A 16,633-nucleotide genomic window follows, 5' to 3' on the forward strand; every position below is an offset into this window, starting at 1 on the left:
GAGGTGTGAGGACCCACAACAAATAGGACCACGCCCATGAGGTGTAAGGGCTTGCAATCATTTACCACTTCCATGCATGAAAATATTAAGAAAAAAAGCCAGGCGTCAAGATTTTCAATTTGACTAACACGGTTTTGTCGGATGGTCCATACCAGTACAGTACGGTCGGACGGTTCGTACCGACTATACCCAACCACCAACTGTACCGCAAGGCATATATCGTCTTCGGTACGCCATTCCGACTGCCGATCAATCGCTCCAGCTTTATGAATGAGCTACGCACGATTAAAATGATCAGGAGTCTATTATCTTTACCTGGCGAGCGAGCTGTCTAGACATACCACATAGCCAACCAGCCATACTGACCATACATCACCAGCCTGCCAGATACTAAGGCATATACCGACATTGGCATGTTGTTCTGAGTGCTAACCAGCTTGTATGAATGAGTTATGTTCTGGCGAGCCAACCGATTAACCTAACCGATCAGACAGGATGTGCAACATACGATATTCATAGATCTGAACAGTATGCAGTTCCATTCTGATGGTTCATTTATTCGAATGACACAACCTATTTCCTTCATACAAACAGGTTGCTGTTTCTAGTCAACCAAAAATAACTATGCGATCGCTTTCCTTGATCAGTCTGTCTTGAGAAGCAAAGCTGTAGTACCCTCAAATGCTACCTAAGATGCGTAGACTGTAAAAGATCATTCCTACGGCTGAGGACAGAAATGTAAGACATAACTTCACAAGCGCCGGATGCTTTGCTAAAGGGAGTCGTTAAATCAGTGTCCACTAAAGGACAATTTCAACTCAGAAATACAATCGTCTTGCATCGGCCTGGCTTTGAATGTAATAGCTCTGTTTGGGAGATATCTGAGTCAGCTGACTGACATCGAGTCTGTTTTCTCTAGTTTCCATTTGCTTGGCAAAGCCTCGCTAAGGAGACAACTGAATTTCGTTGGGTTAGTTGTAGCTGCAGAGACAGTGACCAATCACTATTCGTGAAATCAGAACCTAATACCGAGATTTAAAATTGACACTTTCGCTGGTTTCGCCTGGGAAACGTTTGGTGTTCAGACAAGGATCAAGTGCAAGGATCCTGCAGGTCACACATACACACACACAGATTATGAGTCGTTCATCCTTTTTGTAGTTTAATCAAGCTATTATTGGGCGAAACCAGTTAGCAGTTTCTCATCCTCTTTCCTATTCTCCTCAAGTAACGTGATCAGGCAATGTACAATGTATCTGACCAATAAAGCATATTTTATTTTAGGAAATTATGTTTCCTATAATATTTAACTGATAACGTTGAAATAATAAATCCCATGTTTTCCCACAATGAGAGGATCCTTTAAGTTTTAATTTTTGCTGAAGTAAAAAATCTGGATTAAATTGGGAACAAAACTAACCACCTTACAGGTATAAAGGAAAATTAATTAACCCGTAAGTGTTGCATTCCTATGTTTAAATACATCAAAATTTGCTTCCCTCCTTAATTGTGAAGAAAACTTATTGATTTACATTTTGCCAAGTCATAATTGAAATATATGAATACGTTCTATACATTTAGACATTATTGGATGATTCTGATTTGATGTGTTTTAAAGTTGACTTTTGAAAGTAAATATGTAGGTTCAAAGGTTTTACATTTTGGCTTTTGATCAGAAACTCTTTTTTTTAACGACTCACAGTTGAGCTCGAAATTTCTTGTATCTAAAGATTTTCAGTTTTATCTGAGTTATTCAGAATAATAAAATCTACGGTTTGAAACTCAACACAGAGGTTATTAAATGTCAGAATTTAATAAAAACCGTGTCTGTTATTTTTTGACACCAGAAAAGACAAAATAAAAATTTTGAAGCTTTTTTGTGGCATATGATTACAACTTACATGTTGTATATTTTCCCGATGCTATACAGAAGAAATGAAAAATCCATGGAGTCAGAAAGTAAGAATTATTGATAAAAGCAGTTGATTTTTATCTTGTTAGAGTAGATATGCCCCTCTTGCATCTAGCTTTAGTGGAATTTCCATTGATGTTTTCCATAAGATTTGAATTATATGACATTTTGTGAGAGTTTGCACATATATATTTTCTAGTCACTGTTTGGGAAATCTTTCATTTATCAAATTCTGTATTATATTCCCCCCCACACACACACACACATGCCATTTAGAGAGGCAGTTTGAGAATTAATAAGTAATCTCAGCCAGTAAACTTTATATTTAGAAAGTAATCCTATTTTATTGACTAATGAAAAATACTTGCTAAAACTGGGACCTGGCGTGAGTAAACGATTTTACAGAATGTAGGTCAGTTTGTGGGTAATTAACTGATCTTATGAAAAACAGAAAATGTTGTTCCATTTGTATAAAATTAAAAATTTTCTTTTAAGACCATATTTTATTATTTTTATGCATTTAGAGAGATGTATGCTAATAAAAGATGGCTGAGTTTAGAGCACATTTTCGAACGTTCTATTAAAATTGCATCAACAAAACAGATTATGTTTGCAGGATTTATTCCTTGATCACACCAAGAATGATGGAAATAGCATATTGCAACCTTTTGGGTTAAGTTTATCAGATTTGTTATATTTATTATGATTGTTTTAGATGTGTTCATCATTTCTGGTCAATCTAATTATAATAAACAGCAGCCTAACGTAGAAGAATTCGAGACAAGTAAGGGCAAAAACTACCATTTCATGCAAGCCACAACACTTTTTTGCAGCTGATTCCTTCTATGTTCTTGCTCAAGAACAATTACAGCATAAAATAAGGAAATACCTTCAGAAAGTATTGTTTAAAATGTACATGTAGGAGCTTGTAGAATGACAGTAACAATAAAACAATAATAATAATAATACTATTAAAGAAAGAAAAAAATTTAAAGAAGTTTAAGTTGATTGTCAATTGATGGATAGTAAGCAAAGTAAGGGACATCTAGAATAATGTTTGTGAGGTCACTTGCGAAGAACACTTGTATGTTTTACCTTATTTGCTCCAGTGGTAAATTTCATTCTATTGGTGGTGGCACTCTTTTGTCATGCCAAGCATATACTAATTTTGGCATAGTTTTCCATTGCATAATCATAAAACCAATGCCGACTGCTTAACTGAAATGTGTAGAATATACAGTGTTCAGTATTAGAAGTATTTATAATAGCAAATTTCAGACGTTGTTGACTTACAAAAACTAAACTTGTAGCATTTCTTCTTTACATCACCTTCAGTAATCTTATTAACTACACTGCATGCCGTAAAATGATATTTAAATTACTTTGTTCACACACACATACAGCGGAATAATTAAACATTCCGTTCTGCTACGGCTCTCGGACTAATACTTTTCATGGTACGGAAGCATTGTTTTCTGTACTGTCTGACACAGATTACCAGAAAATGAACAATAAGTACTCCATAATGTCAAACAAGTCTTTGAAGTTTTTTGTTATATTAGTGTGTAAACAAAATAACATTTGGAAGATAATTTCATTTAAAAGTTGTAGTTTCTTAATTATGTTTTATAGCTGAATTAAAAATAACCATGCTACATTGTTTTCTTCAGATGCCAGGGAAGTAAAGAAGAGGAAAGATCTTCAATTGCGGCATCTATGCAGATGCTGTAGATGTGATTAATACTTATTTTGCGTGGAATTTATTTTTAAATTTTCATGAAGAAAAAAACCAGGAAATAAAGTACAGTTTCTGATTTCTAGAGCCTTGTTTGATGTTTTAATGATTACGTCCATATCGCTCATAGTTTGCTTGTCCTAGACCATGATGATACAACTATAACTACAACTATAACAAGCCCAACCTTTCGAGGGCAAATCAACCGTATAATTTTTTGAAGATGACACGCATGTAAATGTATTCATTTGAGAACTTTCTGTAACAAATATAGATTTTATGGTTGTATTTAATATTCCAATTCGCACTTACACTTGTATGTATGCAAAATTGATTCAGTCATGAGAAACAGTGAAAAGCATGACTAAAATCTAGTTCATACAAAAACAAAACAATAAACTTAAATTAATCTATTATTCTTAATTAACAAAAAGACAATTACTACAATATAAAATATGTTAAAATATCATATTACCCTCGATAGTCGCGGAGGATGTGCCTATAGTGGGAATAATAATTTATATACCTATTTATATACTTAATTATATATATTCAACATTTATCCTTGTGCGAACATTCAGATATATTATTCAAATGACTTTGATATGTAGGTAGAAAATTTCTTGATCGCAGTAGCTTTTGAAGATTTAATCAGTTATGAAAACTTAAAACATATTTGGTCTCTTCCACTAATATTGTGTCAATGTACGCTGTTCGATCTTAAGAAAATGAATGTCACTCAAACGAAATGGTATTCATCGTCTATTATACAAAACAAAATCTGCATTTTCTTCCATTAATTGGTATACCGGTTGGTTCAACCCATCTTACAGCTTCTTATCTAAGTAATGGTACTCTTGATTGACCAAAAACATGCAAAAGACTTTTACAGTAATCTATTACAATAACGACTGGAAGTAAGAAAAAGATGCGTTTATAAAACAATACTGTTCTAGTTTCTTCAAGTCTCCAATGTCCATTTTCAATAAACTTTTCATCAATACTGAGCTTCCAAAGTGATACAGAACATCAGGACGAAATAAACATTTGTAAAGTTACTCTACTCATTTATTTAGGAAAAGATTTTAATCATTGGGTAACTACTGATATAACAATTATTTCTCTTCATTTTGCATGTAGTATTTCTATTCAGTACTTCATTCTGAACATAAAGTCTAGATATCATAGTAGTTCTAGAAAATACAAAATAACTGTCATTTAGTCGTTTCATTTTGTTTTACCCATAATAACATTTTACAGAACTGTAAATGAACTCGTTCAACAGTCTTTAGCATGACAAAAATCCAAAACTTCACCTCAATAACCCAAATAAGGAATTATATATATATATATATATATATATATATATATATATATATATATATATATATATATATATATATATATATATATATATATATCACTTGAAAATGTCCACAAGATTAAAAAATTTCATTCACAAACTATAAAATTTAACGAACACGAAAGTTACGCCATCATATATACAAGAGAGATTTGTAATCAGCGATGATCCCCTTCCAAAATCCAAAGTTTTCTCTTAGCTGTGTCTGTCTTCATTTAATAAAAACCGTGTCTGTTATTTTTTGACACCAGAAAAGACAAAATAAAAATTTTGAAGCTTTTTTGTGGCATATGATTACAACTTACATGTTGTATATTTTCCCGATGCTATACAGAAGAAATGAAAAATCCATGCAGTCAGAAAGTAAGAATTATTGATAAAAGCAGTTGATTTTTATCTTGTTAGAGTAGATATGCCCCTCTTGCATCTAGCTTTAGTGGAATTTCCATTGATGTTTTCCATAAGATTTGAATTATATGACATTTTGTGAGAGTTTGCACATATATATTTTCTAGTCACTGTTTGGGAAATCTTTCAATAATGCAGTGATCAGATTTAGTTCTTTTAATTCTTATCAATATCAAATTTTATTAAAATCTAGTCATACAGTTTTGGGGCGGAAATAAGCTTAACCACTTAAGACATAATAGACTAGGTATTCTCGAGACTTGGTGAGCAAGATTCTTAGACCAAATGTCAGTATCTTTTAAATAAATATACGCAATTGCCGCTCATTTAAAAAAAAAAAACTCGATTGAAAATCTTCGTTGTTGATGACGCTCCCGCTGGATTGCTGATAATGCTTTAGAACAATTTATCAAGCATAAAGTTTTATCTGGAAGTTTGGTTGTTTTTCCCTGGATTGCACTGTCTGCATAATCAAGTAGAGTGTACGAACCAAGCAAACAGAAATATTATCTGCACGTAGCGTCTAGAAGAGCTAGAATAGTAGTAATCCTCACTAAAGTTGGACTTGGACAGAAAGACAATGAATACTTTTTAAAACAGCTGTACTACAGTTATGAAAATCCAGTCTGTTCTTACGCAAATATAAACGACTTTGCAACATATTGAACGTGCTAAACAGAAATAAATTGCGCTGTATTGAAAGAATGGTTATTTTAACAATCTACACAGACAAACAAGGCAAGCAAATTTCAAACGAAAGAGTTTGTATTTTCTGTGTTGATGACCAGTGACAAGGATACAGTTAATCTGGGAACGTCTGAAGAAACAAAACCAACAATGTTAAAGTAATCTCCAATGAAAACATGAAACTAAAAAAATATTTATGGGATAGAGTTTTACCAAGGGAAAGTTAACAATTTGCTGGAAATTGACTACTTTTAAACTTTGACAAAATTATCTGGAAAGGTATCAAAGAAACTAAAAGAGTAGAATGAGTAAGTATTTCAATCAAAATGAAACTAGAAAATGGGTTGACATTCTAGAAAACAGTTTGATGCTTACAATAACACTCGTCTTAATAGAAACAAAAAACAACTAAGGAAGAAATTGGATCAGAATTATGGAAGAATCTGTTCAGTTACCCAATGACTGATACATTTGGAAAGCTTAAACATAAAATCGTCGACACAATCGTAATGTCGAAATACAACTCAACTTTTAAAAAAGGCTACCTTTCAAAAATGTACAGAGGAATGTTGACATAGGGCTGGTAATTTTAGGATGAGCCTGTAGGTTGCAAAACTGGACAAATTGAAAAGTACAGATATATTATACCGTTAAAGTATTGACATCTCTACTTCACAGAAGACACAACAAGGGCATAAAGATCTAAGTATAACGAGCATGTGAGTTTGATAATTAATGGTACAAGTAGATAAATGTACAGGTATAATAAAACAACAACAGCACATTAGAAAATGAATGATTTATGTGGATTACGAAACCAGAAGGATACAACTGTGCCTTGCTGTTCGTCCATTGAGTTAGAAGATGACCATGACATCACTAACTGGCTTGGGTTCTGTGAATACGTGAATGGATGATCAGGCAAATTTGACCTGTCCTTGACACTGGATAGCGTATGCAGCATTGGATTGCTGGATCACCAGAGGATGTGCTACATCTTGTAGATTTATGCTGCTTGCCCTTCGGCTCTACCTCTGCAATTCTCCAAAAGTTGAAAGTAGGTAGTTGAAGAATGGATGAGACTATAGCAGGTGGAACAATCCTGTTTAAGATCTTTCCTAGACTCTGAGTCAATGTTGAAGTGTTTTGAGGATGACTTGAGGGAACCTTTGAAGCGTTTATACTGACCTTTGTCGTTCGACTATATCCTGGTGATTTGGTCTGCACATTTCATCTGTGATTTCATCAGAGTGTACATGCTTGGAATGCCTATGGACTACACGTGACCGGGTATCTGCAAAAAGAGGAAACGGTCAAGGTGGGTGCATAGGCTCTGATGATAGTTGTATTTCCTTTCTCATATAGTAGGAGTCTATTTTGGATTAGTCTGTTATTCACGCTCTTTGCGAGATTTGTGAGCTTTCTGAATAGCTGTGATTTGATGAAAAGCCCAACACGTTGCTCTTCTTTACCGTGGCCACCCAAAAGAGGGTATAGCCGGTGTAGGAAAGAATCGTGTACCCCGTTGAAAATGTGTCCCGGTACGAGAATCAGCAGTTAAATAATGATCCCTTTCAGAGAAACCCATTATATATTAGACCCTCACCTCCAAATCCACATACATACGTTGAACATTGAACTCCGGTTGAAAAAAAAAAGTTACCCCAAATTGCCTATGTTTTTATTTGTATATTTGGGTGTCATCAGCATACAATTGGTGAGACACTGGATGAGGATATATATATATATATATATATATATATATATATATATATATATATATATATATATATATATATATATATATATATATATATATATAGTGATGAAATTGGATACCTGGGGATTGTGATGCTACAAAGATAGGGTCAGCTATGTTTTCCCTATTGTACTGGTTGAAATAATTAGAGCTGTTAATTATAACGGAACTGTCTGCCTGAGGGCAGTGATCCTAGGGAGTGAGAACCCTTATCTGCTTTCTTGTGTCAAGTATCAGGCTTTAACTATACCGAATTATTGACTGGGAAAGTGGTTTTAATAAGATTCACAAACTTGGAAGAGGAGAGCTTTCGTAGCTTTCAGTGTGAAAGGATTAATTAGATTTTCTCTCTCTCTCTCTGTTCTAGGGGATAGTTAGATTGTAACTCTGCAGGGAAGTAGGGGTTTTCTTGTGTAATGCAACACAAGGCTAAAGGAGTGTACATAGTGTATGTTGTAAATAAACATGTAAATAGCAGATTTATTTTATGGATTATTTCTGAACTCATCACGTTACTATATATATATATATATATATATATATATATATATATATATATATATATATATATATATATATATATATATATATATATATATATATATATATATATATATATATGCATATATATATATATATATATATATATATATATATATATATATATATATATATATATATATATATATATATATATATATATATATATATACAGGGCGTATTAACCATTAAGCAGACTAAGCACGTGCTTAGGGCACCAGGGCCAAAGGGGGCACCACAAAGTTATGAAAAGGGTGAAAAGAAAAAAAAAAACGAATGGAGATTTGTAAAATAAATTGATAAAACTAGTGCAAATTGATCATAATGTTCTGTTTCTTGATCAGACAGGTCAACAACTAAAATGGACTGGGTCAGCGTGGGAAGGAGGGGGGCACCAAGATTTGTCAGTGCTTAGGGCACCAGTAATGAGTACTTTGCGTGCATTGCTAGTTCAACAAAGGACTTTCAGTTTTGACTGATAGTTTCCTTTTGCAGTGGTGACTTGTCAACAGCGGGTTTAAACTCTGGTTTTGTCAGAAACATATCGTGTTTCTGGCAACAGGCCTTTCTGTCATCTTTAATTAGACTGTCATCAATTTTGGGTTTTCTGACTTTAATAGTCGCAAGGGGTTCAACATTTCTCTTCGTACCTCTGTTCCACTTAGCTGTCTTATCAACACACCTGACTCTAGTAAGTTTATTTCTCACGGCATGTTCAATGTTTTACAACAAAAGCACCGAAATTACCGCACGAGTGTCCTTTTGAAGCCATACATGTACACAACCCTACTCAATAACCCTCTCCATGGTACAAATAACATAAGCATCGTTTTCTTTATGTACTGATTGTGATTAGCGTATTTCTCCTTTCGTTATAATTTTATTCTCCAAGTTATATGTATCGTGCAGAATTGGATCAACATTTCCACTCTGGAATTAGTTATAACCTTGCAAGGTTTTAAAGTTCTTCATTTTTTTTCCATCTACTGCTTTTGATGCGATTAAATAGTTGTAAATGTCGCCGTACATGTTATTTAGTCACTGTCTCAAATTTGATGTACATAGTTTACCCTTTAATGAAAAAGATTTTTCCAATATGAAAAAGATTTTTCAACTCTTCCGAGCTTCGAATCACAGATGTTTCGCTCTAGATTGTCTTCATTTATCTCTACACTATGTAGCCTATGTTTGATATGCAACATGTATTATAAGATTAAATGATCATGGTTGTTATTTATCGATGTGTAAATTTGACCTAATCACTTACAATGTAAATAAAGTGGGAATGCTTTTATGCTATCTTTTTGTCAGCGATTAGGTAACAAGTAACAATTCACACATCAATAAATGCCCAACCATGATTATTTAATCCTTATAATTCCAATTTAATTCATTTCTGTCATCTTATAAGCTGATTACATCAAAAAAGAATTCACTATTATGTTGCCCGAAATTTTCTTTCATTACCATCTTCACTGCGTCAAAATACATACCCCCATCTTCTCTTGCCAAGGGTCGTCGATTCTATATAAAGTAATCAAGGGTAGAATGTCAGAGCGGGTCATGCCACTGATCTAAGGAGTTTGCTATGGCCATTTGTTTACAAAGTTTTGTTGCTGTTTAAACCAGTCTATTCTTTTGTTTTAAACATCACTTTTGTGCATGGCACGTGTTGTTACATGATTCGTTGTTCATGCTTGTTAGGCATTTTGATGTTTCAAAAGCGAACTCGTGTCCATTATTACTGTAATACCTTGCTGGTCATAAGACCTTGATCTTTAAGAACAGCTAGTAGAATATATTGCAATAATCTCTGAAGATTGGCTTGCAAAACCTGCCGTATGCTTTCTTCGGCAAAAGAGGTTAGTGTTGGGGTGCAAGAAGATCTGTGCAATTACATTGTTTTGAATTGTAAAATGGCGAAATTAATCTGGGGGTTGTAGATTTTTATCGGAAATTACAGAGTGGGTAGGTGGGAGCTTGTTGTTATTATTGTGGCGTATGGCGTTGGTATATAGGTTCGCATCAAATAACATGGAAATAGAACCAAAAGTAGTCCGCTGAATTTACCTATGTGTAAAAAAATTCAAATCAGTATTGCCTGACGGTTTACTTAAAATCATTTTGCAGAAAACTTGGTCAATTCATAACAATTTGAATCATTTACGATTAAAATCCTAGCGGACGTCATATATTCGCTAAAGTTTACCCACGCAAGGCCGGATTTCATGAGAAGAGGGAAGGTCCTGAAATCCCCCAGTCTGAAATAAACTAAGTAAACACATGCAAACGTGTAGTCACTCGTCGCTTACAATTTGATCATCTTTCTTCTCTTGCACACGTTTATCGGGTATTCTGCACCTTTTGAGTATATTGTCATATAGACTTTGCTTTGGTGCCCTTTCTGAGAAAGTCAGGGCCCTTTTGAAATTTTCGAAGCTTTCCACCACCACTCGACCTGATCCATTCAAATTGGATATACATTTTAGCTTTTTTCTTTTGCTATTTGCGTGTCCCAAATGTTTATCAATCAGCTAATATAACTGCAGAGGATCAAGCATCCTACTGTTGTGGCCCATAGGTTTGATATCAAAGAAGATGCAACAAGAAAGCCATCAAAATTAAGACCAAACGGCATTGAGAAAACTATCCAGTTTTGAGACAAAAAACAAAAACAAACAAAACAAAGCAAACACAAAACAGAGTTTGACACAATATTCTGATATAATTGGCTTGTATAAACCCATTGCTATCCGCAGATTTGTGCTATCAAGATAAGATCCCGGATTAGAACTTAAGGTCATTTGCTACAGCGCTAGAAATAAAGTTAGACAATCCTTCCCTTTTGAAAATAAAGACACATTAGGGCAAAATGCACTTAGCGGCATACGAAGTACGATACAATTTCACATATCAATGACATCAGCAGGTCTACTCTCTGGCGATAAGATCCGACATATGCACTTAAAGTTATTTCATAAAGCTCTCTATATAAGGTCAGACAGTCCTTCTCCAGAGGAACATTATTTGGAACATGTTAGAGGAAGGTAGGCAATACACACACGGGAGAGAGAAACGTTGATATCGGTTTGAAGGTAATGGTTTCCTCGAGTCACGAAGAATGCATGATACATATGTCTCAGTGTAGAATTTAATTTGAAAGTCAGCATTGGTTATTTTTTGGTTCATCTAATACCTTGATTATATAGATTTGAGAGAGATGTTTTGAGATATATTGCTTGAAATGAAATTGAGTGAAGTCTCTCCAATAAGGTGTAAAAGGAAATCTTCTTAAGGTATTCACTAGAATCAAGAAATAGAATGAATATAAACGGAAACCCATATCGTCGGGCAGATGAAATAACATGTAAATCTGCGAGACGTCCATCACGTTTTTTTTTTTACGAACGTGGATCACGATATAAAGATATCCTTAATAGGTTATATCGTGCAACTACACAGCGGCAGCACATACTTAACTCAGTGGCTGGAAGTACACAGTGAAGCTAACATGCTTTCAACATCTAATTGTCTCTTCCACACTGTTTGTAAACAATATTAATTCTGTTTTACCTGCAAAATAGTAATACTAGTAATCATACCTATAATAATAAACTCAGTCAAAACGTAAACAATCATATAAGGAGAATACATGTTTCTAGTTTGGGGAAGATAAGTCTCGTTTTCAAAACTTCCACATCACAGAATGCCATCAGTACTGTTAATACACATCACTGGGTTATGTTCAGAAATACTAAATGAATTCGACTGAACGTTCTGACTGGAGAGTGGCGTTAGGACAATTGTTTTAAATACTTGCAAGTCAAAAGAACTATATTTTTCACTACCGAAGTATTATCTGGCTAAAAGATAGATTTATTTAAATAAAAAGGTAAACACAATTAGTATTTCAAAAAATGCAATAATTTCATATAAATAACATGTATCATACTAATATGCGTTTACTGTTATTATCTGCATTTCAGAGGTATTCTTGTATTGACCAAGGCCCGAAGAAAGGAAAAGAGAGCGAGAATGCTACACCTTTTCGTGGCCATGTTAACACTGACCACTGTAGTGGCAAGCAAAGGGTATTTGGTTTACAAATATTTTCTCGTCTACTTATGTCAAGATATAAATTATATGATTGAACCCACAAGGAGAACAAAACCATAACTTGGACGTTACTATAGCTGCATGGACAAGAACACTGTCTGCATGATCAGATAACGTTATTAAATCTGTATGGACAAAAACACGTTCTGAATGCCTAATTTATTCACAAGTTTACGTTTTCGGAAGTATGTACGAAATATGTATACCATCGTTACCGTTCATAAAAATGATGTAAAGCTCATTCGAGATAAAATGGCACTGAATAAAAAAAAATATTCAGATGCGATAAATTTGCTTCAAGTACTGGTTACGAAAGCCCAAATATGGATTCGTAACGCGTTCGACAGATGACAAAACACTAAAGCACATGCTGGTCAGTCATATTTGTCATATCGATGTATCTCATTTTACCTGGTCAATATAAGCTAAAACTAATGTAATTTTGTTTACTAGAAATTTGAAATTTTCCAGAAAATTCAGTTTAACCTGAATCTTTTCATAAATACCTAATAATAGAATACTGTTTAAATTTTTGACTTAGTGCCCGACATTGATTCAGAAATCACTGAGACACGTAAACAACTTTTTATATTTTATCTTATTCTTAGAGTAAAATTATTGGTGTTTGACAAGGTCAAAATGAGACAACGTACTTTTAGACCTAAATACTTATCGAAAATTCTGGAGAGTTGACACTCATTCGGGAATCTGTTTTGCGTTTCAAGTTGCTGTATAACCCTTTGTTTATAGAGATATTTCTCCGTTGGGGCCTTTACTTTACATTGGGTGTGTTTGTGACCAGTTTGGGAAATTGCATTTTAATTTTTCTTCGAATTATTGGATTCTAAAAGATTGATTCTTTTTCCTGGAAATATTTGAGTGCTCGTACAGAATTATTGGACAAAGACATTTATTTACATTTTATTCTGAAATTCAAACACCGGAATATTATTGACTGTGGAATAAAAAAGAGATGTAGACGATACAACACCTTACTGACTACAGTATACGTCATCGCCTTCGATTTTTGTGGTTTTCGTCGGGACTCGAGCTTGAATTCCTTAGAATATTTCATTATTAGAACTTCTAAAATTTAAATCGTGGATTTTTCTTCTATTACTTTTGGATCTGATTCTTAAAACCGTAAGTTCTTATTTTTTTATATTTACAACGTTTGTCAAGGGAAATAAATTATCTGTTATATATTTCAAAGCTTGTTGCTTTCACTCTTTTTTTGTTATTGTTTATTCGAGTATAAACACCGTAACAATTGATCTTGAAAGTTATCGATCTTTGTAACATATCTTGTTTTATCATGAACACTTATAGTACATATCTAATAGAACCTATAGTTTAATATAACCCTGTAATCTATTTATCTTCCAGGCATATGGCTTTAATTTAATTCTGCAAAACATTAATCTGCCAGACATATGGCTTTAATTTAATCATGTAATGCTTTCATCTGTCCGACATATGCTACTTTACAGAAAGAAAGAAATATGCCTTTCTTCATCACTTTCTACCGCTGAGATAATCTGATCAACCAAATAATTTATCCAGTACTAAACAACACCTGTTCCTTAGTCATAATAACGTATGCAAACATTTAACATATTATCAATCGAGTATTGTTTTAAAATGATAAGTTCTGTGATTCTATCTCGAGTCGTGATTGTGTTAACTGCCGAAGAAAATATGGATTATGTTAAATTATTTCTGACTTATGTTGTTGCTGATTACATTAAAAGCTTGTTCATCGGGTGATTGTATTGTATAGTCAGACTACAGTAGTCATCGGGTAAGTGTTTTGTATATTCAGATAATAATAGATATCGGGTGATTGTATTGTAAGTAAGATAACAGTAGACATCGGGTAATTGTTTACTATTGTCAGATAATAGTAGTGATTTAACCTTTATACTGATAACACGAACTTTGGCAACTTTTGGTTGTAAAATGCTAATTACATATTCCTCGTCTAGCTGTTTATGCCCAGTTTCATTAATTTGGACAATTGTAGTGTCACACTTTTCATTAAATAGTCAGTGTCTCATGGCAAAATAAAGTTATGAAACGTTATTAATAGCTTAATGGTGCAACAGTCAATATCGGTCAATTATATATTTATCTCTTCAGTGCACGTGTCCACGAGAGTTGCAGGACAATGACAAGGAGTATTGTTTGTTAATCTGTTCAACCTAATGTCCATCTTCTATTTTCCACAATATCTAAATTTTTACATTTTAATTCTTTATGATCAGAATACTGTAATGCTATTTTAAAAAGACTTGTGTCTAATTCTATTCATCTAATAGGTCTGTTTTTACAAGTGATCATTACTTGTTATTTTTATGGCGAGAATTGCGATAGTGGTACCTAAGAAAATAAATACTATTTGCGTAATGCCATTTGGCTATACTTAATATTTTCATAATTAATTACTTTTACAATTTAACATATGTCTACTTTGGCTTAGAAATAAAAACAATAATTTTATGTGCTGATAATTTGAAAAAATCCAACAGTTTTTGACGTTCACAGCTGGGTCGGTTTTTTAAAAAGTATGGTTTGTTTTTGAATTGCTTATTTGATATTGAAAACGATGGTGGTTCGGCATGAATATATTTTCTACTAATCAATAATGTGAAACTGAAACAGTGAAATATACAAAATAACAGTCTTAACATTCCATTGATGCAGAAGAAGTTTTATTAGTTGTATAAAGGAACATATTTTAATGCTTACAAAAACTAAATTTCATATCAAAATTTTAAAATGAAAGAATTAAGTTGTGTAAGATGCGAACATTGTTTAAATGCAGCAATAGAAAAGTACTAGGACACCATTACCGACTCCGTCCATCCACCTGATACTTACTAATTTCAATGCCGTAAAACAATTTGAGTTACGGCACATGTGGCCTAGTGGTTAGAGCGTCCTCATCGGAAGCGGGAGGTCGTGGGTTCGAACCGCGGCCGAGTCATACCAAAGACTTACAAAAATTGTACTAACAGCTGCCTCGCTAGGCGCTAGTACATATTGCACAATAACTTCAGTTGTAGACAACATATCATAGCCATAGTTGGGGGAAAGTATGGAAAATGTATATGAATCTTGGTGTTACATAAAAATAGGAAATATAAAGATTGTGCTTTAGAATAATAAATACGCCAGAGAGAAAAACCCGTTGCATAAGACGTCGTCCAGTGGCAACTCTTGGATATGATCCTGAGCCACGTATTGATAGCGCCTAATTATCAAGTTGCATTTCTCAATAAGACAACAGAGCGATGAAGGTGATTGATATATAATCAGGACGTATCGACTTTCTTGATTATGGCATCTCGACTGTGCTCAGCCGATTTCATCCTTCGCATAGCTGAATTGCAATTAACCGCTAACCAGTCCAATCACATGTTCGTAGCGAATCATTACGTAAATAATCTGGATTGACTGTGTCTCATTTGTCGAGAGAGAGAGAGAGAGAGAGAGAGAGAGAGAGAGAGTGGAACATCAAAAACGTACCCTATTGTACCTTTTAAAATCTTTTCTAAAACGACAATTTTTTCCAATTTGTATGTAATTTGTTGCTGCATATTCAAAAGTACTTTGCAATACAATAGAGATTTGTACAAAAAAAGAAACGATAATGTCAACTAATTGGTTTAGCATCTGCCTTTCATGTTTGCCTGTTCCATCTGATAGATAAATTGTAAATAGACAAGATTATTAAAATGATCTGGCTGATGACTTAGGAGCTGACATCTTGATGCTCGCTAATTCAACTAAAATGTAAATATCATATCATTTCCGTTTCAGCTCTCACTGAGGAATTGCTCCTACATGTTGCTATTTTCTTATTAAAATGATAACACTGAATAAAATATCATGGCATTCGAATGAAACCGTTTGCGATTTAAACATTTCCGCAATAATTTGCAGATCTCACTGGATTGTCTTGCCAAATGCTATTGTGCCTGGCCAACCGCTTCAACTGGCTTTCACATTTTTCAATACTACCCAGGATGTCATGGTACAAGTGGACCTCCTCGAAGATGACCATGATCTAATTACCACGGTGAAGAAAACATTTCATGGAGGTACATTATC

The 16,633-nt window shown here is 33.7% G+C and overlaps 2 protein-coding genes across 2 annotated transcripts in view; both read left to right on the forward strand.

Annotated features, from left to right (window-relative positions):
• LOC149803785 (CD109 antigen-like) overlaps positions 1-3,729 on the forward strand; it is a 73,754-nt gene extending 70,025 nt beyond the window's left edge. The window contains exon 37 of the mRNA XM_089953582.1: positions 3,583-3,729. Within this exon, the coding sequence (XP_089809708.1) occupies positions 3,583-3,597 (15 nt within the window). The 3' untranslated portion in view covers positions 3,598-3,729. The remainder of the gene's footprint in view (positions 1-3,582) is intronic.
• Positions 3,730-11,324: 7,595 nt separating this feature from the next.
• LOC149803786 (CD109 antigen-like) overlaps positions 11,325-16,633 on the forward strand; it is a 132,841-nt gene continuing 127,532 nt past the window's right edge. Inside the window, exons 1-3 of the mRNA XM_089953583.1 lie at positions 11,325-11,451; positions 12,391-12,495; positions 16,466-16,623. Of these exons, the coding sequence (XP_089809709.1) occupies positions 11,363-11,451; positions 12,391-12,495; positions 16,466-16,623 (352 nt within the window). The 5' untranslated portion in view covers positions 11,325-11,362. The remainder of the gene's footprint in view (positions 11,452-12,390; positions 12,496-16,465; positions 16,624-16,633) is intronic.

The sequence above is a fragment of the Sinohyriopsis cumingii genome, chromosome 3 (assembly GCF_028554795.1).
Source record: "Sinohyriopsis cumingii isolate HCF-2022 chromosome 3, ASM2855479v2, whole genome shotgun sequence".
Lineage (NCBI taxonomy): Eukaryota > Metazoa > Mollusca > Bivalvia > Unionida > Unionidae > Sinohyriopsis > Sinohyriopsis cumingii.